Below are 27,571 nucleotides of genomic sequence, written 5' to 3'. Positions count from 1 at the left end.
TGGAAAGTCATTTTTAGTACAGGCCCTTGAGGATTACCGTCACCAAATAGTACTTCCAAGGAAAGAGCCCAAGGCAACTGAAGACCAAGGTTTTCACCCAAAATAGACCAGCATCAGGAAGGGAGCTGGTCAGACAACTCTTCCACTGCATCAGTGGTTGGCAGAGGCTCCTGGCTATGACAGAGTCAGCTGGGCATCCACCAAGGCGGCGTATTACTCATAAGGCTAGTTGAGCGTGTATGAGTTTTTGTGTATGAGGGAGAAGAGAAGAAGCCCTTACTTCAGACACCATTCTTCCTGTGTCTCCCAAGGGTATACTTTTGTCCCCTTAAATGTTGCTTGTTTCTTGTTTTTTCCACATAATAGTCAATGTTCAAGATTGTGGAGAGGAAAATTCAGGAACCGGCTAAAAACCCAGTTTCAAAAGGGTCTGGGCAGACTCTCAGCATTTTGTGAAGGGCTCTTCTAGTCTGCATCCCTTCTGTGGTGTCATGCCCGATCCCTCCGGCAAGATTGCTGGGTGCTTGGCCCATTTTTGCTCTCAGTCTAAAGTAACTTCTCGGTTCATTCTAGTCCTTTTTAATCTGTGGCTTATTGCATTTGGGTTACTCAATTTAAAGCGAGAACATGGAATCGATTCAGTAGAACCACAGACCCAAAGACAGAGCTGTGAGAGTCCTTCCTGGGGAGCCTAACTGGCCCACAGAGATCTCGCAGCCATGTGCTGCCAGGGTCTTAAGCCCAAGTACCCCACTTCTGGATTTAATATTCTTCTCCATACCCTGAACTGCCATTGCAGAGATCCTGGTTTCCCTCCGCTCCTCCACTTGGCCAAACTGAAATGTGGCCAGTAGAGAAAGAAGGGTTTCCAGGGCTGAGGCCGATGGAACCATTTAAGTTCGAGGAGACCGATGAGGAAAGGGTTGGTATTCAGATTGCATTTTCAAATGGGCTGGGAATAACACTGGCTGTGAAAACATTATCAAAAATCTGCAAAATCAACATTCTTTCTTCCTGGTAAACATGAAAGCTCGGCAGCTGCACCTCCCGCTCACGTGTTGGGCCAACTGCTGTTCGGGACATCATGCCTCCCTTGGCAGTGCCTGGGATCTGACTGGAGCCAGGGTTGGCATTCCAGCTCTCGCTGTGTGGATCAGGGCGTTTCAGGGCTCTCAAAAGCTGGACCAGTCGGGTTGTCCTTGGACTTAAGCTGGGGCATATATCCATCCGTCCAGGGTTACGTGGACCCTTTGATACGGCTGTCCGTCACTAGTCAGGTTTTGCCGAGTCAAGACCCGATGCAGGCAGAAGAACTGATCCTAGTCAAAGGTGATTTGGGGGTGACTTCTTTTCCACCAGAATCCTCACCCTCTTAGTCACCTCATAACCTCTGTTATACAAGAGAATTTTGTTTATTTCAGAGAATCGGCCCACACACAGGTTTGAAGCCAGTCCAAAAGGAACATTTGCCACTGTATAAAAACTTACCTTGCTGCTCTTTGAGAACTGAACTGCCCGTCTTAGTCGCCCCTCCACACCCCCTCCCCCAGTTTCCTATATCATTTGCAGAAAACTTACTGTATGGGAACTTACTGGTTTATTTCTCAGAAACGGAGCAATTGCCTGACTTTCTTCAGGAGATACTTGGGGAAGGCAGAGCTCCCTCATTTACGCTCTTTTCTTCCTTTAAAAAGTTTTTCATGTATCTTAGGGAAAATGGCTTGGTACTGTTACCAAGAAGAATGCACCAGTGATTAAGAACCAGTATGAGTTGTGCAAGCCTGTCAAACGGAATATACTCCTTTCTTGACATGAACTCAGGGAAGTGCAGTAGATACTGTATCTGTTGGGTACATGACCCATGTGTGATCTCAGGGAAGCATCTAAGGGGAAGGATCCCATTAGGAGCCTAAAGCTAAAACGGGAAGTGAGGGCTGGGTGATGAGGCCTCCAGTGGATTCACTGCTGGCTGGATTACCAGCTCAGATTTGTATTTTCTGTGTGGGAAGCCTCTGTGGCAGACCTAGGATTGTGCCTAGGCCTGTCCTGGTCAAATATTTTTTTATCAGACACTTGGAGCTGTGGAAGTCAGCCATGGGAAGTATGCAGATCTCTGAGGGCTGGAAGAGAGAACTTATATTTCAAAGAGTGATCGGGACCCAGAAAGTTCTTTTAAGATGTATCCAACATCTGGGTTACAAAAGTCCTATAGGTATAGGATGGGGGGGGGGTAACCTGATTTTAGAAGAAGCTCTTGCAGGGGAAAAAAGACTGAAGACATTTTGGATGATGAGAAAAAGAGGCAGGTCCTTCTCAGAGGGATGGAGGAGTAGGTGGTGGTTTAGCTCGATGCCCTGATAGTTATAGGTTTGCCTTCTGGATCTACTGATGCCCCCACTGGAGGCGGTGCTGGGCTGCGGGCATGACCCTTCCTCCTGCAGGTCCCTAGGGGGAAGTGTGAGTTGGCTTTGACTTCAGTCCTCCTCCCTGGCCTCTCTGGGAAACCATCCCCTTGCCCACACAAGGCCTCTTCTACGTCTATACTGACTTTTCCAGGCAGGGGTCAGAGCTCTTATTTCTGAGGGTTTCCTAGTCAGGCCATGCGCCCTGGGGCTACAGCTGCCTTGTTTTGTTTTGTTTTGTTTTAAAAAAAAAAAAAGTTACGGGGACCTTAGAAAATGGATGAATGGAATACTTTGTGTTCTTTTTTTTTTTTTTTTGCGGTACGCGGGCCTCTCACTGTTGCGGCCTCTCCCGTTGCGGAGCACAGGCTCCGGACGCGCAGGCTCAGCGGCCATGGCTCACGGGCCCAGCCGCTCCGCGGCATGTGGGATCTTCCCGGACCGGGGCACGAACCCGTGTCCCCTGCATCGGCAGACGGACTCTCAACCACTGCGCCACCAGAAAGCCCTGTGTTCCTGTTTTAAACTTAAAGACCATTCTATTGTGCAAATGCAAAAAGTAATAAGAATATGATTTCAGTTCCATATTCCATCAGGTTGAGGGTGTCAGGGGAAAAGTATAGGTGTGAGAGGATGAAACAAGAAAGTGGGGTGGAGTGGGGAGGAGAGCTAGTGACAGGTGGGTGGGGAGAGAGAAGCGAAGACATGCATGGGAAGAAAGAAGGCACACAGGGAGAGTCAGAAAACATAATTTGAGGTGAAACCAATTTCCAGTAAGGCTTCCACCCCACTGCTGCAATTTGATGTCTAAGAATACTGAAAATCACAATACCCTATCCAAAAAGTATTTTTTTCTTTGTAAATACACCATGTAGTCAAAATATGACAACCTGGCGTGCCTATCCTAATATATAGAAAAGCTTGATATTGACTGATGATATACGAAGCGAAGGCCCAAGTTATTTAATACTTTAATGAATAAAATATTCCTTCTCCAAAATCAAACAGAAACCTTATGGTCATTGGATGACTCCAAAGAGTTTAAAAAAATTCTTCTTATTGATACATGTATGTATACATATACACATATATAAAAAGAAACTACCTCCAAATCATCCAGTGATTCTCTCTGGATGATGATTTTATAACTATTTATTTTAAGTTGGGAAATAAAATACATACATCCAAGGTATCCTAGCCCTGTTCCCTCTTTTCTTCTTTTTACAATTTGTAGTTTTGTGTTTTTTTAACATCTTTATTGGAGTATAATTGCTTTATAATGGTGTGTTTGTTTCTGCTGTATAACAAACTGTATCAGCTATACATAAACACATATCTGCATATCTCCTCCCTCTTGCGTCTCCCTCCCACCCTCCCTATCCCACCCCTCTTGGTGGACAAAAGCACCGAGCTGATCTCCCTGTGCTATGCGGCTGCTTCCCACTAGCTATTTTACATTTGGTAGTGTATATATGTCCATGCCACCCTCTCACTTCGTCCCAGCTTACCCTTCCGCCTCTCCGTGTCCCCAAGTCCATTCTCTACGTCTGTGTCTTTGTCTTTATTCCTGTCCTGAAGAAAAACGTTCTTCAGAACCTTTTTTTTTTTTTTAAGATTCCATATGTATGTGTTAGCATACGCTATTTGTTTTTCTCTTTCTGACTTAATTCACTCTGTATGATAGTCTCTAGGTCCGTCTACCTCACTACAAATAACTCAATTTCGTTTCTTTTTATGGCTGAGTAATATTCTGTTGTATATATATGCCACATCTTCTTTATCCATTCATCTGTCGATGGACACTTAGGTTGCTTCCATGTCCTGGCTATTGTAAGTAGAGCTGCAATGAACATTGTGGTACGTGACTCTTTTCTTTTTTTTTTGGCGGTACGCAGACCTCTCACTGTTGTGGCCTCTCCCGTCGCGGGGCACAGGCTCCGGACGCGCAGGCTCAGTGGCCATGGCTCACGGGCCTAGCCGTTCCGCAGCATGTGGGGTCTTCCCAGACCGGGGCACGAACCCATGTCCCCTGCATTGGCAGGCGGACTCTCAACCACTGTGCCACCAGGGAAGCCCCACATGACTCTTTTTGAATGATGGTTTTCTGAGGGTATATGCCCAGTAGTGGGATTGCTGGGTCGTATGGTAGTTCTGTTTTTAGTTTTTTAAGGAACTTCCATACTGTTCTCCATAGTGGCTGTATCAATTTACATTCCCACCAACAGTTCAAGAGGGTTACCTTTTATCCACACCCTCTCCAGCATTTATTGTTTGTAGATTTTTTCATGATGGCCATTCTGACTGGTGTGAGGTGATACCTGACTGTAGTTTTGATTTGCATTTCTCTAATGATTAGTGATGTTGAGCATTCTTTCATGTGTTTGTTGGCAATCTGTATATCTTCTTTGGAGAAGTATCTATTTAGATCTTCTGCCCATTTTTGGATTGGGTTGTTTGTTTTTTTGATATTGGGCTGCATGAGCTGCCTGTATATTTTGGAGATTAATCCCTTGTCACTTGATTCGTTTGCAAATATTTTCTCCCACTCTGAGAGTTGTCTTTTCGTCTTGTTTATGGTTTCCTCTGCTGTGCAAAAGCTTTGAAGTTTCATTATGTCCCATTTGTTTATTTTTGTTTTTATTTCCATTTCTCTAGGAGGTGGGTCAAAAAGGATCTTGCTGTGATTTATGTCATAGAGTGTTCTGCCTATGTTTTCCTTCCTCTAAGAGTTTTATAGTGTCTGGCCTTAAATTTAGGTCTTTGATCCATTTCGAGTTTATTTTTGTGTACGGTGTTAGGGAGTGCTCTAATTTCATTCTTTTACATGTAGCTGTCCAGTTTTCCCAGCACCACTTATTGAAGAGACTGTCTTTTCTCCATTGTATATTCTTGCCTCCTTTATCAAAAATAAGATGACCATATGTACGTGGGTTTATCTCTGGGCTTTCTATCCTGTTCCATTGATCTATATTTCTGTTTTTGTGCCAGTACCATACTGTCTTGATTACTGTAGCTTTGTAGTATAGTCTGCAGTCAGGGAGCCTGATTCCTCCAGCTCCGTTTTTCTTTATCAAGATTGCTTTGGCTGCTCGTGGTCTTTTGTGTTTCTATACACATTGTGAAATTTTTTGTTCTAGTACTGTGAAAAATGCCATTTGTAGTTTGATAGGGATTGCATTGAATCTGTAGATTGCTTTGGGTAGTATAGTCATTTTCACAGTGTTGATTCTTCCAATCTAAGAACATGGTGTATCACTCCATCTGTTTATATCATCTTTAATTTCTTTCATCAGTGTCTTATAGTTTTCTGCATACAGGTCTTTTGTCTCCTTAGGTAGGTTTATTCCTAGGTATTTTATTCTTTTTGTTGCAGTGGTAAATGGGGGTGTTTCCTTAATTTCTCTTTCAGATTTTTCATCATTAGTGTATAGGAATGCAGGAGATTTCTGTGCATTAATTTTATATCCTGCTACTTTACCAAATTCATTGATTAGCTCTAGTAGTTTTCTGGTAGCATCTTTGGAATTCTCTCTGTATAGTATCATGTCATCTGCATACAGTGACAGTTTTATTTCTTCTTTTCCGATTTGGATTCCTTTTATTTCCTTTTTTTCTCTGATTGCTGTGGCTAAAAATTCCAAAAGTATGTTGAATAATAGTGGTGAGAGTGGGCAACCTTGTGTTGTTCCTGATCTTAGTGGAAATGGTTTTAGTTTTTCACCATTGAGAACAGTGTTGGCTGTGGGTTTGTCATATGTGGCCTTTATTGTGTTGAGGTAAGTTTCCTCTATGCCTACCTTCTGGAGAGTTTTTATCATAAATGGGTGTTGAATTTTGTCAAAAGCTTTTTCTGCATCTATCGATATGATCATATGGTTTTTCTCCTTCAGTTTGTTAATATGGTTTATTACATTGATTTGCGTATATTGAAGAATTCTCGCATTCCTGGGTTAAACCCCACTTGATCATGGTATATGATCCTTTTCATGTGCTGTTGGATTCTGTTTGCTAGTATTTTGTTGAGGATTTTTGCATCTATGTTCATCAGTGATGTTGGTCAGTAGTTTTCTTTTTTTGTGACATCTTTGTCTGGTTTTGGTATCAGGGTGATGGTGGCCTCGTAGAATGAGTTTGGGAGTGTTCCTCCCTCTGCTATATTTTGGAAGAGTTTGAGAAGGATAGATGTTAGCTCTTCTCTAAATGTTTGATAGAATTCGCCTGTGAAACCATCTGGTCCTGGGCTTTCGTTTGTTGGAAGATTTTTTTTTTTTTAATTTACTCTTGGCTGTGTTGGGTCTTCATTGCTGTGGGCAGGCTTTCTGTAGTTGCGGTGAGCGGGGGCTACTCTTCGTTGTGGTGTGCAGGTTTCTCATTGTGGTGGCTTCTCTTGTTGTGGAGCATGGGCTCTAGGTGTGTGGGCTTCAGTAGTTGTGACTTATGGGCTCTAGAGCGCAGGCTCAGTAGTTGTGGTGCACAGTCTTAGTTGCTCCGCAGCATGTGGGATCTTCCCGGACCAGGGCTGGAACCTGTGTCCCCTGCATTGGAAGGCGGATTCTTAACCACTGCACCACCAGGGAAGTCCATCTTTTAGTTTTACTGATCTTAGCTATTGTTTCCTTCATTTCTTTTTCATTTATTTCTGATCTGATCTTTATGATTTCTTTCCTTCTGCTAACTTTGGGTTTTTTTTTCTTTCTCTAATTGCTTTAGATGTAAGGTTAGATTGTTTATTTGAGATGTTTCTTGTTTCATGAGGTAGGATTATATTGCTATAAACCTCCCTCTTAGAACTGCTTCTGCTGCATCCCATAAGTTTTGGGTCGTTATATTTTCATTGTCATTTGTTTCTAGGTATTTTTTTATTTCCTCTTTGATTTCTTCAGTGATCTCTTGGTTATTTAGTAGTGTATTGTTTAGCCTCCATGTGCTTGTATTTTTTACAGATTTATTCCTGTAATTGATCCTACTCTCATAGCACTGTGGTTGGAAAAGATACTTGATACGATTTCAGTTTTCTTAAATTTACCAAGGCTTGATTTGTAACCCGAGATATTATCTATCCTGGAGAATGTTCCATGAGCACTTGAGAAGAATGTGTATTCTGTTGTTTTTGGATGGAATGTCCTGTAAATATCAATTAAGTCCATCTTGTTTAATGTATCATTTAAAGCTTGTGTTTCCTTATTTATTTTCATTTTGGTTGATCTGTCCATTGGTGAAACGGGGTGTTAACGTCCCCTACTATGATTGTGTTACTGTCGATCTCCCCTTTTATGGCTGTTAGCATTTGCCTTATGTATTGAGGTGCTCCTATGTTGGGTGCATAATTATTTACAATTGTTACATCTTCTTGTTGGATTGATCCCTTGATCATTATGTAGTGTCCTTCTTTGTCTCGTAATAGTCTTTATTTTAAAGTCCTTTTTGTCTGATATAGGAATTGCTACTCCAGCTTTCTTTTGATTTCCATTTGCATGGAATATCTTTTTCCGTCCCCTCACTTTCAGTCTGTATGTGTCCCTAGGTCTGAAGTGGGTCTCTTGTAGACAGCATATATATGGCTCTTGTTTTTGTATCCATTCAGCTAGTCTTTGTCTTTTGGTTGGAGCATTTACATTTAAGGTAGTTATGGGTATGTGTGCTCCTATTCCCATTTTCTTAATTGTTTTGGTTTTTTAATTGTAGATCTTTTGCTTCTCTTGTGTTTCCTGCCTAGAGAAGTTCCTTTAGCATTTGTTGTAAAGCTGGTTTGGTGGTGCTGAATTCTCTTAGCTTTTGTTTGTCTGTAAAGGTTTTAATTTCTCCATCAAATCTGAATGACATCCTTGCTGGGTAGAGTAATCTTGGTTGTAGGTTTTCCCCATTCATCAGTTTAAGTATGTCCTGCCACACCCTTCTGGCTCGCAGAGTTTCTGCTGAAAGATCAGCTGTTAACCTTATGGGGATTCCCTTGTATTTTATTTGTTGTTTTTCCCTTGCTGCTTTTAATATTTTTTCTTTGTCTTTAATTTTTGATAGTTTGATTAATATGTGTCTTGGCCTGTTTCTCCTTGGATTTATCCTGTATGGGACTCTCTGTGCTTCTTGGACTTGACTATTTCTTTTCCCATATTAGGGAAGTTTTCAACTATAATCTCTTCAAATATTTTCTCAGTCCCTTTCTTTTTCTCTTCTTCTTCTGGGACCCCTATAATTCAAATGTTGGTGCATTTAATGTTGTCCCAGAGGTCTCTGAGACTGTCCTCAGTTCTTTTCATTCTTTTTTCTTTATTCTGCTGTGCAGTAGTTATTTCCACTATTTTATCTTCCAGGTCACTTATCCGTTCTTCTGCCTCAGCTATTCTGCTATTGATTTCTTCTAGAGAATTTTAAATTTCATTTATTGTGTCGTTCAGCATTGTTTGTTTGCTCTTTAGTTCTTCTAGGTCCTTGTTAAACGTTTCTTGTGTTTTCTCTGTTCTGTTTCTGAGATTTTGGATCACTTTACTATCATTAATCTGAATTCTTTTTCAGGTAGACTGCCTGTTTCCTCTTCATTTGTTTGGTCTGGTGGGTTTTTACTTTGCTACTTCATGTGCTGTGTATTTCTTTGTCTTCTCATTTTGCTTAACTTACTGTGTTTGAGGTCTCCTTTCTGCAGGCTGCACGTTCGTAGTTCCGTTGTTTTTGGTGTCTGCCCCTCGTGAGTAAGGTTGGTTCAGTGGGTTGTGTAGGCTTCCTGGTGGAGAGGACTGGTGGTGCCTGTGTTCTGGTGGATGAGGCTGGATCTTGTCTTTCTGGTGGGCAGGACTCCGTCTGGTGGTGTATTTTGGGGTGTGTGTGACCTTATGATTTTAGGCAGCCTCTCTGCTAATGGGTGGGGTTGTGTTCCTCTCTTGCTAGTTGTTTGGCATAGGGTGTCCAGCACTGTAGCTTGCTGATCATTGAGTGCAGCTGGGTCTTATCATTGAGATGGCGATCTCTGAGAGAGCTTTTGCTGTTTGGTCCACCAGAGACCTCCTGGCCCCACGAAATATCAATGTCTTGAACTCTGTTCTCCCACCTCAGAGGCACAGGCCTGACACCCGGCTGGAGCACCAAGACTTTATCAGCCACCCAGCTGGTCTTCCTAAAGCTGGGCCGCCTGCAGCAGCCTGACCAATGGAATATTCAAATTGGAAATGTTGCCTTAGCACTGGGTGCTAGAGGAGATCTCCATCGCTCCATACCAGAAATACAAAAGGATGGACAGCTCCTCTAAGCTGGGGTTTTCATGAATGTGAAGTGGCTGCTCTTCTGTCTCTTTCCCTGTCTCCCAGCTGAAGCAGAGGACTCTGAGGCTTTAGAACGGGGCAGCGCTCCTCAACATTGTCGAGGTCATCAAAAATGAGGGAAGTATGAGAAATTCTCACAGCCAAGAGGAGCCTCTGGAGACGTGAAGACTGAATGTAATGCTGTATGAAATCAGCAATGTTGGGGAAATTTTCTCGACTTTCCCAGAATGCTAGTCCGTACTGCAGAGAGTTATGTAGTAAGGCTAATTATTGACAATGTTCTGAAAAGGTAACAACACCAATAAACTTTTCTGGACTTGCAAAGGAAAAAGAGAAAACAGCTGGCTCTGCTGGCAGTCGAGCTTCCAGAGCTAACTGGCATGCCATCTGCTCGCAGCAGAGTGGGAACCATGGTTCACGTGTCACACCACCGTTCGTGTTAAGAAGGTTGCCCCAACAAGCCTGGGCAACTTCGCTTCCGTGCAGGTTGCTGGGGGGAGGGGTGGCGGCAGCAGCATCCCCAGTGTGTATATCGTTTTTCCGAACTCCATCTGCTCCAATTTGTAGTTTTTATCAAATTTACACATGCATATAGTTTCAAGAATCAAACAGTTCTCCAGGAACACCCTCTCCTGCCTCCCCTCCCCCTACCTGCCATCACCTGTGGCAGTCACTTAAAAATCATAGCTGATTCTTTTGGTGTTTACTTACATGTTTTTCAATAGCTTGCATGTTTCGCTACTCTGGGGTATTATCTATTGGCTCCTCCTGAGGATTTTGCTCTCCTCCCCCTCCCCATGCGCTGTGCCCCAACCCCCTTATCTTTGGAGGAAGAAAAATCCTGTCTTCTGCAGAAGTCAGGAGTGTCATGCCTTATCCTAGAGGGACATGGGGGTCCCTACGTGGAATAACATGCACATCTTTTGGTCTTTTGTGATCTTGCCAATAAGACTTTAAAGTCTGTCCAAAATTCTAAGCTGTAGGTTTGAATTAGACCGTGTGTTGTTACCAGCTCTGTGGACCAACCATAACCAAGGGCCCATTAGAAGCTGGATTGAATTAGGACGTCTTCTGGATATGGTTTTTTGGGACCAAATGTCAACTTATTTTGTTGTCCTTTGCCTCTATCGTAGAATGTAGAAAAAGTACACTGTCCCAGTTAATTGCAGGCCATTGTTTGCTGGACTTGGTTATCTTGGGGATCCTAGGAGGCCCCTTTCTTGACCTCTCAGCTCCAGGACACTCTTAAGGAGATGGCTTCTGCTTATATTTGACCGGTGATGTCCAGGGTTTGTGGGAAAGTGGCAGAGCTGCCTGTGTCTTGGGGACCCAGAGGGATCTGTATTAAATTCTAAAAGTGCCACCTTTTCCAGAAAAGCTGCTGCAGTCCAGTCTCAGGATAGGGCATGTGGACTCTACTCCGAGTCTCAGCATTCCACTTTGTTTCCAGAGCCACCCACAGACATCTCTGAATTCTTTGTCCATTCCTAGAGGACATGCTTCTGGGCTTACCTGTCTCCTCTAGGCTCAGGAGTGACTCCTATCTCTTGCCCTTTGCCTCTATCTGTGGCCCTTCTGAGTTCTGGAGAAGACGTCACTGGAACTCATGCCAGTGATCTTGCCATCTTTCTCGTTAATGAGGAATGAGGGAAGGCAACAGGGCAGCACCTTCTGAAATGAAGGCTGAATTTTAAAGTTGTGAGGGACCTTGGAAGCCACATGGTTTGTATAACTCTGCTTGCATACCTCCGGCAGTGAGACTCTCACTGAAGGAGCCACCCTTTTCCAGTGATGGGTGCTCATCTCTTGGAAAGTTCTTTCCTGCTGAACGGACATCCATGTCTGGGATGCCCCTCCACTAAACAGATGAGGACAGCCTTGAAACTAGTCAACAAATTATTCTTCCTGTTTTTCTGGCCTAAGTGGTATCGAAAATGGTTTTAAGAGGCAGCCATAAAAGATGCTGGTAAAAACTCATGTTTTCTAAGCACCGAGTGTGTTGCCAGAGAGGTTCAGTTTTGTTTTTCTTTATCGTTATGATTTTGATTTATTTGCATCTGATAGAATGGTATCAGTGACATGGGGAATAATTACATCTCTTTTGAAATTCTACCCTGGAGCCCCACCAGGAACTGATCCAGATTCGTGCCAAGGAACACATCGTAGGCTTTGGGTTTTTTAAAATGTGTACTTAAAACACTCTTTTGAAATGCTAGACTTTTTGATACTTAAACAGCATTGTTTTAATGGGTGGAGTTCTTTTTTGATCCTCTAAGTTTAAATTTCTTAGCTCAGGGGTGGCCATAGTGACCATCCTGTATTGTGAGTTCAAGAGGCCTCTGAGAGGCAAGCCCTGCACACGTGTGTGTGCGTGTGTGCACGTGCACTTGTCTCCCTTTCGCCAACCAGTTCTAAACTTTTCTTGATTCTTACTGCTTTTACTGAATCTTCAGAAATGCTGGCCATTTTAGGAAAGCCATGTGACAATTCTTTAAATAAATAAAAACTATTTGACTTAGAGCAACTGGCAGCAATAAATCAACATGGTTGGATTATCATTTCCTTTGAGATTTCCTTTGTTTTCCCAGCTTTATATGACGAACATGTATTACTTTTATATTAGAGGAAATTATTTGGGAAAGCATGGCTGCTTCCAAACTTATTCTTAATCTGCCAATGAGGTTACAAGGTGGAGGATACAGGAGGGGATAACAGATTGGAACATAGGGATGTTGGGAGCCAGGGCTGCCATGGGAACTGTTATTGCCAGTCTTTTTTACCATCAAAAATGCCTCTTTTATTTTTATATGTATTTATTTTTCTTCTAAATGCCCCTTGCTTTGAAAGATTTCATCTAACCCAACATTGTATTTGTTAAATAGTAATTCCTCCATTGTTGATCAGTCAAAGACTAACTGCCTATTGGAGAGTTACTGGGTTACTTTATGGAGTTGATGCTGTTCCAGCTGAGAGTAGAGACATGTGATATTTGAGTTGGCCCTTCGTTAGGCACTCATCTATGTTCTCCACCTTCATTGCTACCTAAGGTGGGACTTTCTGAGCTGAGGACCCAAGGTTGGGGTTCTGCAGTTAGAGCTCTTCTGTATTTTGGGCTCAAGACCCTGTATTCCCTCTGGTGCTGGTATTTCTCCCCAACAAACCTGCCTTGATTTTGTTTTTAAATGCAACATCTAAAAAACCACAAAACCAGTAGTACAGTAAGGCTTCATGGCTGTGCTGACCTTTTTCTGCCTCATCCTTCATCATCCTCATCATGGTAATAATAGTTGGTATCAGTTGAGTTCGTGCTTAAGGTGTACCGGATACATGTTAAATGTCTACATAGATGATCTCATTTGACCCTCATAATTCTTCCTCTGTGAAGCAAGGACTGCTAATTAGCCCCCGCATTTTACTGATGGGGAAGCTGAGACTCAGAGGTTGAGTAATTTGTCCAAGGTCATGAGGCCAAAGAACAGCAAAGCCAGGACTTGAGTTGCTTCCCATCTCTTACACCTTCCTTTAATCTCTTTCTTCTTTAATCCTTCCTTTACAGACCAAGACCTCAGCTTCGGATCTTCTTCACATCCCAACACATCACCTTGTTGTGTACCTGGAATTAGTTGATTCTCTCTTCACAGTTCCCCAGTAGGGGAAGAATCCACAAAGCTTTCATTAGATTCTCAAAGGGATCTATGACCCAATAAAAGTTAACGTAGACCACGTTCCACATGCTATCCTTGGAACGGAACTGAGGTCATCCTGTGGGAAGGGAAGCACCTCCTCTAGCATCCTCACTGTTCCAGAAGGAGGGGGTTTGAGGCTTTCTCTGCTGGAGAGCAGGAGAAAAAGAACTCTGGTGAATTGCACTGGAGGCACTAAATAGGCATTTCTGTGGCTGAGAAATGCGTCCTTGGATCCCTTAAGACCCCACCCTAACAGTGGGAAATTAAAAAGGACAGAACCAGATCCCAGCTCCAATTGCCACACATTCAGGAATAAACGCACCCTATCCGGGCCCATCAGGGTGCAGGAGGAGGGCTTCTGGCACTGCGGCCGAGCCCGTGCATCCCAGGTGTCTGGACTCTTCCCCAAAAAAAGTGCAGTGATAATAACATTTATGTTGTAGGCATTGTGCTAAGCACTTACATGTATTACCTCTTTTAATCTTCCTCATAACCCTATGAGGTGTGGAGTGTTGTCATCCCTATTCTACAAATGAGGAAACTGAAGCCCTGAGATGTTTAATGACTTCCCTGTGGATATGCATTTAGAAAGTGGGTGGGTCTTTACATAGGATTTCAGTTGCACCCCAGGACCTGGAGTACCTCAGTTCTAGAGTACAGGCCACCACCTGCATTGCTTAAAGATGGGAACGTGTACATGTAACGGGGTATTAGGTAGATACCAACCCCCAGAGCTGGTGATGAACCTGCTTGTCAAGGTGGTGGAGGAAGGGGAGGCTGCTCTTGGCTCCCCTTTTACAGAATCCTCCCCCATCCTTTTGGACCAGTTAGGTGCATCTGCGTGGAGTTTCTAAGTGTCCAGGTTTTGCAGGGCTCCCACACAGTTATCTCATCTGCATTTATCAGTAGGTGGGGAGTCAGACAATCTGGGCTTCCCCCCTGGTTCTGCCCGTCCAAGCTGTGTGACTTGGGGGGTCATTCAGGCTCTCCGAGTCTCTCTGCTCATTTGCAAACCAGGGAGTTTGAACTCTGGCCTTCATTAGGATGAGGAAGGGTCTCAGCACTGTGGGAGGAAGGCCCTGCCCTTAATGTGTCTTCATAAGCAAATGGCCTGCTCCAAGTACACTGTGCATGTTGTTCTGGTATTAAGATTAATGGGCCAGAAACCTACCTGTAAGTCTGGCCACGCTTGACAACTGTAGCTTTAGAAGGTACAGTGAGTATTTTCATAGAGCGATAGTGATCATCGTAATTAAGATTTTCGGATTGTTTGTACTCCTCCTGTCTGCCTTTCTATTCTGTTCTCCACCTGTTCATGACCCCCACTGCAGGTATCCTTAAAATCAGAGAGCTGTGGAATATCAGTGCTGGAGAGGAACTCTGATCACCTATGGCCAGCCTTCTCATTTTACAGGCATGGAAATAGGCTCAGAGAGGAATAGCAACTTGCCTAAGGCCATTCTTGGTAGAGCCAGCATGTAGGTTGGCATTCTTTTTTTAAACATCTTTATTGGAGTATAATTGCTTTACGATGGTGTGTTAGTTTCTGCTTTATAACAAAGTGAATCAGTTTGGCATTCTTTCACTTGTGCCCTGCAGCTGTCCCTTATCTCTCCTCTTAACTTCCTTCACAAGCAGACATAACTTTTCATCAGTTTTTACCTTGTATGGCTCTTATGGCCTGTACTTGCTTTCTTGAAAGCAGAGGCTGGGTCATTCTCATCCTAGTTTCTCCCTCTTCCTCCTCACTGTCCCTGTGTGTGATGAACAAAGGAACAAGGCCATTGCATAAGCAGAGCCATCTCCGAAGTCCTTTATGGTGCTAGGCCCACTGTTCCACATATTCAGATCATTGTGACCTCTCCAAGCACCAGGATGAATCTCTGCTGTGGACAGAGACCTAGGAAATAGCCCTCTCCATATACTACTTTATCCCATTAATGTAGTGACGGATATACACAGCCAGTGTGTTACCGGAAGCTCCTGGAAGCCAAGATGTGTTGGCTTCTTCATGGCTGTGCTGGGGCTGTCTCTCCAGCAGCGGTATAATCTGGGTATAAAGAGCATCTTTTCTGATCTGAGTGGTGACGTTTAACTCTATCCCTTTGCCACATGGCACCGTGTTTATAGACTTTCTCCTCTTCTCTCTGTTAAACGTAATTGTTGTCTATTACTCAGCTTTCCCAGTTACCCTACCTTTTAAGGAGAATTTTCTCTTGGTTAGCTCAGTTCCTGGTCCTTTTCTATATAGAGGCAATGAGTGGAGGATGAGCTGGATGGCGGGTCAGAGTTTGTGTGAGTGTGGATATGTGAATTCAGGTAAGGAGGGGCTGTATTTATATCTGAAAAGACCCAATATTTGTGTGTGAGAAGAAGGAACAGAGGCTAAAGGAAAGGAGAGGGAAAGTGTGTATGAGCTGGGAGTTGGGGAGAGTGGGAAGATGAAGGGAAGAGCCTTTAGAGGGGTAGCTGCTCTCTCTATATGGGATAGCAAGTGGTAGAGAAGGAGCAGGGGTTTTAAAGACAGCTCCCAATGCATTAAGAATTTAATTCCTGGGCTTCCCTGGTGGCGCAGTGGTTAAGAGTCTGCCTGCCAATGCAGGGGACATGGGTTCGTGCCCTGGTCTGGGAGGATCCCACATGCCGCGGAGCGGCTGGGCCCGTGAGCCATGGCCGCTGAGCCTGCACGTCTGGAGCCTGTGCTCCGCAACGGGAGAGGCCCCGACAGTGAGAGGCCCACGTACCGCAAAAAAAAAAAAAAAAAAGAATTTAATTACTTCCCATTGGTGTTCAAGAGATCAGTAACATTTTGCGTTTTATGTTTGGGCTGGATTGTTTGCTTACATGGCTCCCAAGTGAAGACAGGGCTACATGGGGACTCAGTTATGTTCATGCTACTCTGGCATGTTCTAGCTGGGAGACAGAGGCCAACTGTGGGGCAGAAGAATGCGAGAAGCAGACTTCTGGTGTGTGTGGGGGTGATTTGGAAGAATACTCTGTGGTTGGGGTCCAGGGGCCCAGGGCTGATGCGCCAGAGTCAGCTTGTAGTTTGTATTACTATGAACAAACCCCAGATCATTTTCCTGCATTAAAAATAAAAAATATATTGGAGTTCTCAGATTTGGTACTTATTCACTTTGTACCCAATTTCCAAAAAAATATGAGGCAGTTCAGACTCGGTGGAGAAAATGTAGTGATCCGCTCACATTGTATTTTTTTCATAGATTTGCCCTAAGAAGGAAGAATAGGTTGAATTTCGTGATCATATTTTACTGACAGAAATACTGGGAAGGATATTTAAATTTTTGTTCTCCAGGAAATTGCTCTTTTGTACTGGTTTGAGAGGGAGATGGCTTAGCACAGAGAAGGTTTTAAATCCAAGGGAAGGAGCAATGACTGGTCGAGATAAAGTTCTGTCTTCTGCCGGTGTGCCTCCTGGGGTTGGATTGATCTGTGCGCTCTGCCTATCGAGCATTCGTGTTTGGTAAGATGACTTCTTCCACTGGTTGAAGGCCCCAGAAGAATAAACAGGCTACTGGAACTTGCAGGTCTGTCCATGGAAGTCCTGGCCTCTTTCTGGGCTCCTTGGAAAGCAGGAGAAACACTTCTGCAGAAGAGCCTGAAGGATTGGCCTGACATCCAGAAAGTTCAGGCAAGCGTTGGTGTTTTGGGCACCAGGCAAGGGCAGAAAGAGGACCTGTCCTGGACCCTCTTGTATGTTGCTGGTGGGAGTGCCAAGCAGCCTAGTCTTTTCAGCCCAATTGCCAAGTACTTTGAAATTGTACTTTTAGATCCTCTTAAGGGGCCTTGTGTGAAGGTAGGAAGTGTCAGCCACCTTTTGAAACAACATCCAGGGCAGACAGTCATTTCCCACCTAGCTTTACAAGATGTCAGGAAAGTAGCCCTCTGCTGGGGAAGGGCCCTGGTCAGCTCCTGGCCTCTCCGTGAGCCACACCTGCCTTGTTCAGGCTGGCCTGCTGACTGTAGGCTGGGGAAGTCCCAAGGCAGCCCTAATGGTTTTGGTCACAGTTCCTCAGCCATGTCAGTTTCTCAGAGGGAATCCTAGGCCATGGGCACCAGAACGTTCCAAGGTTCTTATGAGCAATGTGCCTACCTGGTCCCACACCAAGTGGACAGAGTCCCTGGTTGGGGGTGGGGGGGCGGTTAGGGCTCCTCAGGTGATTCCTTTGTACCCTCTGGATGGAGACCCTCTGTGCCATCCATCTGCAGTCACGGCCCAGTTCTGCACACTGTGGTTAGTAAATTTGATGCCAGGAGATCCTGGGTTCAAATTTTACGGACTTCAAGCAGTCAGGGAAGGAGGAGGGCGAGGAAGGTCACGGGTGTCGAGTACCAGCTTCGGGAAATGTCAGCCTGGTTCTTCCAGTTACTAATTATGCTCCCCTCGGCCCAGCGTGCTGGGTGTTCTCATGCCCGTGTCTGGGAGGAGCTGAGCTTCCCAGAGCTCAAGAGCCTGCTGAGGGTCATGCACTCGGTAGGTGACAGGCCTGACCAGCGTCCTCATGTTTTTCCATTAGGATTGTTAACGCCCACCCTAGAATGCTGAGTGTCTCCTCAAGGTGGCTGTGTAATAGATGTGAGCCACATATGTCAGTAGCCACACTTAAAAAGGTAAAAAGAAATGAAATTAATTTTAACTATATATTTTTAACCCAGTATATCTAAAATATCATTTCAATATACAATCAGTATTTTTAAAAAGATCAGTGAGCTATTTTACATTTTTTTCCCATACCAAGTCTTCCAAATCCAGTGTGTATGTTCCCCTTACAGAACATCTCAAGTCACACCAGCCACATTGCAAGGGCTCAGTGACCATGTGTGGCTAGTGGCTGCCTTACAGGACTGCACAGCTTTGGCATCTCTTGGCTGGAGACCTGTGTCTTGGCCGACTGCCCAGGGTAGCAAGGGGGTCACAGTTTTCTAAATTAATGGTTTCCAAACGCCACAGGATGAATCAGTCCTGGGCCATCTGCAAGAGTGTCCCCTGAGGAGCATCGTCTAGAGCCCCAGGTGATTCTCTGTAGCCTGATTGGAAACACTGTTCTAAAACCGTTCACTGGGCAGTTCACCAGCGTCCTGTGCCTTGGCCTCACCCCCTTTCAGGGACACTTGCATTCCAAGCACGTTCCTTTTGGGGGGTGGTGATGGTAGTGGTGTGAAGGGAAGGGTCGGGGAAGGCATGCCCTGAGGGCCTTTTCCCTCCCCTGCTAAACAGAACTGCAGTTTCAGTGGAAAAACAAGATCTTGCTTATTTATCTGGATGTGATCATGCATAAGGGGCACCTTCTCTTTTGGTGGCCGAGAGCAGGATCCTGTGTTCTCAGGAAAGGTGAGATGAAAGAACCAAAATATTTAGGGCAGAGTGGGTTACTGTGTGCTTAAGCTGTGTTCTTTTCCAGTGGTTTGGTTTTAAAATTTATTTGCTGACTTAGAGTAAAAAATTTGGTCCTAAAGAGTTACAGTCCAGGGTCCAAACCTCAAATGCCTCAGGCCGAGCAGGTAACATGCGTGAAGGGTAGGGGATTTCAAATCGAAACTCACAGGAATGTTTTTCACTTTCACAAAAATGTGGCCGTCTCCCTTTTTTCTGGACATACAAGACCCTCTTGGTCTTTCATTTTCCTACTCTTGGTAGAGCAATATTTCTAAGACAAAAAGCACTGCAGGCACCACGATAAATAGCAACTGACACTTGGCCTTGGTGTTTCGGGAGAGGAATCTGAGCGCCATGTGCCCATGTAAGGGGGAACAGCTACTGCCCAGCCCCATCCAACTGTTGGCCCGGAGGCCCAGTGTCACCAGATCTTGCAATTATTAAGGCGAAGCCACAAATCAGAATATTTAAAAGGTAAAATCTTTGGGGTTTTAAAAGAAGTTTTAACCTTAGAAATACAGACTCCTAGGAATTTGCCCCACCGCCAAAAGATACAGGGTCCTGTGTGTCCTTCCCTCAGCCTCCCCCAGTAGTGGCATCTTACATAACTAGTACAGCATCCAAACCAGGAAATGGACACTGTTGCAATCTACAGTCCTTATGCAGATTTCACCAGTTTATATATGTACTCATTTGTGCGTGCATGTGAGGTGCTTCAAGTTAGTGTCCCTTTTCTGAGTACCACCTATGTGTCAGGTTCCGGACGAACAGGGATGAGTTAGATTGGACCCCAGTGATCAAGGAACAGTCAGTTGGGGGAACCAAACGGAAGAAAGGGCTTCAGAATATATCATGATTGTGGGATAGAGGGGAAGGGCACTGGGCCCAACCACGGGGGCCTTGAGGGACAAGAGGGAGCTAACAGGTACCGAGGCAGCAGAGGGAGCGGCCTGAGCAAAGGCTTTGACTTTAGGCCTGGTGGGGCCACACAGCTGAGCTGGGAGCTGATTGGTGGTGATGGAGGCTGCAGTGGGAAGCTGGGGTATTGGAGATGAGTTGGAAGAGTAGCCCCTGTAGGTGGCTCCGAGGCTCCTCCCCCGAGAGTCTCTGCATTTGCTCCTCTCTCTACCTGCAGAGCTCTTTCCCTGTCTCTTGCCATGGCTGGGGTATTCTCACCAGGGACAGCTCAGATCAAATAGCATTTCTTAACTGAGGCCAGCCCTGACTACCTAACTTTAGTCCCACCAGCAAAAACTACTTTGATTCTGTACTTATCTTATTTATCCCATCCAGGGGCCAGGAATATTGCCTGACTTGTTTATTGTCAAGATCTTCTCGTGCTTGCTTCAGCACGAGAAAATTGGAATGATATAGAGAAGATTAGCGTGGCCCCTGCACAAGGATGACACAAATTCGTGAAGTGTCCCATGTTTCTGGGAGGAATAAATTAGGAGTTTAGGATTAACATATATACACTAGTATATATAAAATAGATAACCAACAAGGACCTACTATATAGCACAGGGAACTACATTCAATTGTTTGTAATAACCTATAAAGGGAAAAGAATCTACAAAAGAATATATGTATAACTGAATCACTGCTGTACACCTGAAACTAACACAAAATGTTGTGTTAGTAAATCAACTGTACTTCAGTTTAAAAAAAAAATTTTTTTCTCGGGGGCCCCCAAATCAGAACAGGAATCCTGAGGAGGTATCTTGTTTTAGGACTGGATGGGGAGAAAGGAGGGTACGACCACCTTTGGGAGGAAGAAAAGCATATTCCAGTGGAAGAAAGTACGAAGTCACTGTGAATCATTTAAAGTAGGTGTCCTTTTTTTTTTTTTAAGGAGATAAAAATCATTTTTCTATTTTTCAACTAATTTTATTCTACTTTAAGAGCTTTGTGTCATTCAGAGAACTTGGAAACTTCATTCTGCCTCCTACTGAATTTGTGGAGTAGGTGGGAGAACTATAAAAAGATCCCGAAGATCCACTTTCTTCTGCCAACGGGTGGGAAAGGGGGACAGCGGGGCAGTGGGACTAGAGGTGAGTGGGGTTTGGACATAGGAGCCCCCTGGGCATTGAGCATCTTGGAAACTTCAGTAGTGTTCAGGTCCTGAGGATATGGCACTGGGTCTGGCCCCGGCCCCAGTGGGATTTGCTGTGAGAAATAGGGAAGTGCTTTCCAAGGTCAAAACATGAGTGAAGTCATGTTAAAGCATTAAAGGCAGTGTGATTTTAAAAACTGCACAAAAAGGAAAGATAATTATTGTGAGCTGTTTCCTTCCCAAATTGGTCAGCCTCAAGGCCAGCTGGGGATTGATTTTTCTCCCCTGGACTGTCTGGGTTTGTTGATGGAGGAGTTGGAATTTGTGAGGGAGGGGAGTCTCCCATGAGCTTGGGAAGAAAGTTGGGCCTTGGACTCAGAACAAGGAGAGAGGGGCCAAGTCTGAGAGGCAGGAGAGCAGGTAGGTAAGGTCGAGTTCCCTTCAGACATTCCTATGTGCCAGGTTTTGGGGGGCGGGGGTGTGTGCGGAGGGGGCAGAGCCAGGAGCTAGGTGAGTGCCATGGGCAGGATGCATCAACGTCGCGTAGTTAGGTGGAGTTAGGGCACACACAAAGTAGCAGGGGTTGGGGCAGGGAATGAAACCAGAATTCCAGGGAATGGTCAGGGACCCAGAAGTTTCTAGGAGCTGAAGAGTAATAGGAAACAGCTCTGGCATCAAGCAGTCCCAGAAATTTGAAGTTATGTCATGTCATGCCTCATAACTAGAATTATCAGATTCCCGGTGAGATAGAAACCAGGCAGAGTACAGGAGCTTTGAACATCAGGTTGAGCGTTAGTGTCAGACCCTGGTTAGGGTCGACTAGGAACCTCAGATTACACATCTTGACTCTCTTCTTCTCTCCTCATCACCTGGTAGACTTTTCCATGCTGACTTTGGCCTTTGCAGGTGAACCTGACCTTGGGAGTCCAACTGGATCAGTGCTTTACCAGTACTAGACTAGCCTTCTGAGCAGGGTCCTTCATAGTCCACTAAATTAGTGGACCAATTAGTGGATGCTTAGATTCCAGAGGCCAGTGGTAAGACTGAGTAGTTAGGGAATGGGTTGACTTGGTCATCTTTTAGCTGGGAGGTATGAAATTTGGGGTATATTTTGAAGGAACCTAGAGGGTTTGAAGTCACTATTGGGATACAGTGATCGTAAGTCAAGCAAACAAAAGAGGTTAAACAACAACAAAAAGACAAAACAAATGTTGACATGATCCTTGTCCATACATCTAGGTTAGTGGGAAAACAATGTAAAAATAAGTGATTTGTGCTCTGAAGGAGAGATACATGGTAGTTAGGAGAACATGTATCCAGAGAGGCTCCCATTGGTCCAGAGCTGGTTGGATTGTTGGATTGATGTTGAGTGGGAATGAAGGTGGCTAAGGTGACTTTCACAACATCCAGGATTGTTCTGTGTTCTTGGGATGGACTAGAGATGGGGATGTAGATGAGGAAGGTGATGGTTCAGGGTGTTTGGCAGGGCCTTGAACAACTCTTGTGACATCTTTTGGAGGGTTGGGTCAGAGAATGGTCTTGTTTTAGGCCAGGATATAATGGTACTGCAAGAAATATTGGACTGCTTTCCTCCCCAGAAGGGATAAATTAGTATCTTGTGCTTTTCCTAGACTTCCTGCCTCACCTGTGCTCTTCCGAATTTGCGTTATGGCTGAAGTGGAGGGCCCTTGGGTTGAAGGGGAGGCTTGAGTGTCTCCTTGTTCTCGTGAAGGATACTATGGATTGCTGCTGGGCCTTGCAGTCAGGAAGGCTGACCTTGGTCAGCCATGGGTTTCTCTGGTGCTGGGCTGTCTGAAGGTCACCTAGTAGCATCTGGTGATGTCGGGGAAGAGATCTCTGGAGGCTGGTCCATTCAGGGAACCGGCTTACTCCGATCTATCATCCTTGTGGTACACAGAACTTCCTTTGCCATTCTTTGCTCGAGATTGCTCAGGTCGTTTCTTGACCACAAGTGGAAATCTGGGAATAGAAGTGCTCGGCTGGCTTGGCAGGTTTCCAGGCATTGCATTGACCTGCAGTGTCCTGCTCTTTGGTGGGCAGTAAGGATCTGATCAGAGTGCTGTGTGCCTTGGAGCGGTTCCTCAAAGGCCACCTTGGTGACCAGATGCTCCCTGACCCTTTGCTCTACCAGGGTGAGCCTACACAGGTGTACAAGGGCTCCGATCTGCTGAGGCTGGACAACTCCAGTAGATCGTCTGGATGCCCTGGCGTTGGGTCATGATATATAGCGACAAGGGCAGAGAGGGAGGCTGGCTTCACTTACCCAGTTGCCATCCTGGCTGCTGGCCTTCTATTTTTATTTAAAATAAAAAGGAATAAAGTGATGGTTGTGACAGTGTGATTTAGGGAGTGGATAAACATACTAAGGATGTGCAACTCCCCCAAAGCCTGGATCCTTGAATCCTGCTGGAAAGATGCTGAACTAATAACGTTGAGATTGTTCTGGAGGGTGAAAGAGTGTTCTGGAAAAGGGTGAAAGATACCCTTTTCCAAATGAGTATCAGAGGCTAGGCATCACAATCACCTGAATAGTTCCTGTGCCTCCAAACCAGAAATTCAGATTTAATGGGTCTGAGGCCCAAGAAACGGTTCTAGTTTTCCAGGTGATTCTAATTTTCAGCCAGATTTGGGAACCTGCCCACCAGTTAAGATCCAGGGATGCTTCCTTATTTTCTCGAACGGACCTTGACCCTGAACCCTAACCATGGCCACATATTTGGTCTTCACTCCCCTTTATGCCCCTTTCCTAATGCTTGTCTTTCAGAGATGCTGCCCCTTGGCTTTGCCTTGGCCTAGATCAGGGCTGGCGGCTCCTCCCTTTTTTGTCCGTGAAGAAAAGGGGAGCTCCACCTGGGCGTTTTGATGGGCAGATATTCTGGAACACTTTCTCACAAAACTTGCTGCTTGAGGCTCGACCACATAGTAGATTCTGTCTGTAGAAATCCAGATCCTGAGATGCAGGCAGGACCGTCCTGTGATGGCACAGGAAAAAAAATCTGTTTACTCTCGTCTTAGACATCATGGAAGTTCTGGAAATACTGGAAGGCTCAGTGTTTCTACCCCCATGTTTCTTGGGTCCTGCAGACTGGCACAGTATTTGTTGCCCTGAGGATGTGAAAGGTGGGCATTGCCAGGCAGCAGGGCTGAATTGGTGGCTTTTTTTTTTTTTTTTTTTTTTTTTTTAACAGTTCAGGTCTTTTATTTTCTTTACACCTATCATGTCATGACTTCATAGGGAATGGGTTCCAACAGTTCAGGCTCCTTTCCATTGGTGCTCATGACGTGTGGAGCAGGCTGGCGCTTCAGCTCAACCCAAGTCCCTTTCTCTTTGGCTTCCTTCTTTTTCTGATCATTTTCCTTCACCCGTTTCAGGAAGCTATCTCGGCTCTTAGGGTGCTTAATATGCTCAATACGCACATTAATTCTCTTGGCAAGAATCTTGCCCTTGTTTACAACAGTGCCAACAGCATGCTGGGTAACATTGTAGACTCTCCCGGTTTTGCCATGGGGACACTTGTGGGGCATTCCTTTTTGAACAGTGCCCATTCCCTTGATAACTACAATATCACCTTTCTTGTAGATTCGCATGTATGAGGCCAAAGGAACAACTCCATGTTTTCTAAAAGGCCTAGAGAACATGTAGCGGGTGCCCCTCCTCTTTCCCTTTGTGTTGGTCATTTTGGCGAATTACTGGAAGATGGCGGTTCCGACACAAAGGCTTGGTGGCATTGTTGATATGGGCACTTGGCAAGATCAACTTCCACGGGTGCACGTGTGGGGCTTGTGCCTCAAGTCTCTGCAGATGTTGGGTCAGGTGGCATAAGGTGGCATAAGGTGATACAAAATCTGGACAAGACTCAATCGGAGGGAGGGACTGTTCATATTTTTTGCCTTTACCCACACTGTCCCTGTCATTCCCTCCTTCCCTCGGTTCGGCCCCCGACTGCTCCACTCCCACCCCTGCTTTAGGCTTTCCTCAGGTCTCTGTCCGTGCTGGGAAGCATCTCTTCACCTCAGCTGCACTAGGAGCCCCTGCTCAGGGCTCCCATAGCACCTGTGCCTACCCAGATCTTTATGTTTACCCGTTGTTTTAGAAGTCTTTGAGTGTCTAGATCTTTTACCCAGACAGAGCCACTTAGCGGCAAGGACTGGGTCTGTTCATCTTTGTGTATCCATCACCTCGTGCACTGCCTGGCATATAATAGGGTTCAGTAAATATCTGCTGAGTGAATGAATCAATACATGCTTTGAGGGGACGATATAAATAACTCCCTCCACGACCTTATAGTTGAACATTGTTCATTTATTACAGTGTTGATACCTATACATAGGCTTATGGATAGCCTTGTATTCAAGATGCATATTAAAGGACATTTTTCTAGCACAAGGAGTGTTTCAGACAGTTTGGAACGTTAACTGAGCACTTTTGAAGTAGCGGATTTATGGTATTTGTGAGAACTATTTCTGTGCTTAAAGCAGTAATGTTTTATTGAAAATGTCACATTAGGAAACAAGCCCTTAGGGAACCTGATATAACTTACTCTTATATTCTTTGGCAAATGAAGGTATGGCAAGCATTTTAGTACAGAGTAGGTTGGATACTTAGACTGTAGTTCCTTAAATTGAGTATCTAGCTTGGAGGGAAACACACACATACATGTGTGCGTGTGTGTATACACATAAAATTTGCTTTTTGCTTTGTAATGTAAGATTACTGTGCAATGGGGCATAGCAAAAGAGACTTGGATTGGACCTAGGGTCTAAAGGCAGAGCAAATGCTAACTGTGGGAGTGGGTAAGTTAGTTTTCTGCTTACACTTGTATGAAATGGGAGTGTTGTTCTTGTTCAGGGGTTGCAAATGTCTACAGGAGTGAGGTTGCTAACTTCAGTTGCTATATGTGCTATACCATTTTTTTTTCCTCTTAGACCTCAGCCCCTTTTTTGTGTTCCTACTTTTGTTAGAATCAGAGGTAGAAGGAAATATTTCTGTACCCCGAACAAAATAACGCAAGGACAGTGATCGCCACAGCTTTTCTCTGTGATGATAGGGAGTGGTAGGGACTGTGGCGTATTGGAATAGCCAAGCCTGCCTGTGAAGGGCAGCTGCTACTTAGCACCAGCTGATCATTTCCAGACATGAACATGGGCTATTTTGACAGATCCTCTTTTTTTTTTTTTTTTTTTTTTTTTTAAAGAGAAGCCCGAAGTCTGGGTTTTTATGTGACATCTCTGATTTTTAAGTTTTGGCTCAAATTTCTAGGCATATCCTGCAGATTAATATAATATCTCTGTAGGCTAGATGTGACCCACTCGACATCCGTTATAAATGATCTCTAGAGCTTCTTTCTGTCCAAGATCCATTGATTCTAATGGGGACCATTTCAACCAGTGAACTGAAGGTTCTGCTTCTACTAGGCGAAGTCAGGGTAAGAAGGAAGTGGGGCTGGAAGATGAGGAGGGAGGCTTTGAGTCTAAACAGGGTGCTTGGCAATTGGTATTTGGATGGCCTCCTTGGAGAGAGGCCACAGGATGCCCGATTCACAGCAGATGCCTTGTATGTTTGTCATTGCAGGAGTGGCATTTATTGGAAGAGTTTGTGAGACCTTCTCTCTGTCCACAGCTCCAGGACCAATGCGTCTTTCCAGCACCTTAAACCACTGGTGAATATGTATGTGTGTGTTTTTTTCCTGCTGCTGCAGTGAAAGGACATGTTTTCAGTGAACTGTAGAATGTGATTTTCAGAGAACCACACTGTCCTGTCTGTTAGAGAGGGAAGGACACTGGGATGGGCCTATAGGCATATCTGGGTTCTGGTACCTACTTCGCTGCTTCTTGTGGGATCTTAGGTGCATTGTTTGGCTTCGCTGGGCCCCCAGACAGAGAAATGAATCCTGCCCTGCTGAAAGCTTATATGAGAATGCTTCCAAGGGAATAAAATGCTGAGCAAATACAGAGTAATCCTATTTGGCTCTGAGATGTAGAGCTGGGCAATTCTGTGCTAACAATGAGATGTGAATACATAGGTTGGAAACATGGATTTTAAATACTGATTTGGAGTCCTCCAGAGTGGTTCTTCAAGAGATTTGCATTTTCCTTTTTTTCTTTCCTACCAGTCCAGCTACGATTTTTTTAGAAAGACAAATTAACCATGTTTCACAATTACCTTCATTTTTATTTGCGATCAGATGATTTCACAGTTAACAAATGTTCTTCCTTTTTGCCCCCGAAAGAAACTTAATTTCTCATCATAGCAGGTAAATGTCTTGCATCTGTGGCAGTTGAAAGAGGCAAAAATATGTCCTTAACACCAGTGTGTTCCAGTGCTGACAGCACTTTGAGGCGTGCTAGCTAGTTGATGGTGAAGGTCTCACGTGAGTACTGAGGGCAGGACACTGAGCCAGGGAGGCAGTATGACCCGTGCGTCTCGAGTCCAGCCACCCTTTGTTGAGAGAAGCTGGCTTGCTTGCTGCTGACTGCCTGGTCCGCTCCCCACGTGGACCAGGTGTTCTTATGACCCAGTGAGATGCGTACCCGTGGCATGGCCACCTGGGGAGCTTGCAGGGTGCCTTGGTGGGCAGAAAGGAAGGGCAGTTAGTCAGGCCCAGGGTTAGGGACCCAACTCAGGTATGGGAGGCTGACTGTCCCCACTGCTGTGCCTAAAGGGACACAGCAGACATTCTGGGTCCCTCAGTCAGAGACCCATCTGTTAGGAAGAACTCTGTGGGTGGGAGTCCTCAGGGAAGCAGATGGTCTCAGGC

General features: G+C 44.9%; 2 protein-coding genes and 1 pseudogene across 51 annotated transcripts in view; 2 read left to right on the top strand and 1 right to left on the bottom strand.

Moving 5' to 3' along the window:
• SORBS1 (sorbin and SH3 domain containing 1) overlaps positions 1-27,571 on the top strand; it is a 240,759-nt gene that overhangs the window by 42,407 nt on the left and 170,781 nt on the right. For 2 of the 50 annotated variants that reach the window (XM_049696688.1, XM_049696677.1), the window contains exon 2: positions 26,386-26,473. The exons of 46 other annotated variants lie outside the window; for them this stretch is intronic. The gene's annotated coding sequence lies outside the window, so the exon portion shown is untranslated. Of the gene's footprint in view, positions 1-26,385; positions 26,482-27,571 lie in introns of all 50 variants that reach the window. 2 more of the 50 variants (XM_049696686.1, XM_049696676.1) reach the window with 1 other exon arrangement.
• LOC117200896 (uncharacterized) lies at positions 20,077-20,174 on the top strand (annotated as a pseudogene).
• On the bottom strand, positions 24,016-24,551 carry LOC101283318 (60S ribosomal protein L21-like). Its single transcript, XM_033425625.2, has one exon. The coding sequence runs from the start codon at positions 24,489-24,491 to the stop codon at positions 24,030-24,032; it is 462 nt and encodes a 153-aa protein (XP_033281516.2). The 5' UTR covers positions 24,492-24,551; the 3' UTR covers positions 24,016-24,029.

The sequence above is a fragment of the Orcinus orca genome, chromosome 14 (genome assembly GCF_937001465.1).
Source record: "Orcinus orca chromosome 14, mOrcOrc1.1, whole genome shotgun sequence".
In the NCBI taxonomy this organism is placed as follows: domain Eukaryota; kingdom Metazoa; phylum Chordata; class Mammalia; order Artiodactyla; family Delphinidae; genus Orcinus; species Orcinus orca.
Note: the sequence above shows the minus strand (reverse complement) of the source record. Positions and strands in the feature narration are given on the sequence as shown.

What these genes read in the sequence shown, in the direction of transcription:
- LOC101283318 (XM_033425625.2), bottom strand. Translation starts at nt 24,491, where the DNA reads ATGACCAACACAAAGGGAAAGAGGAGGGGCACCCGCTACATGTTCTCT.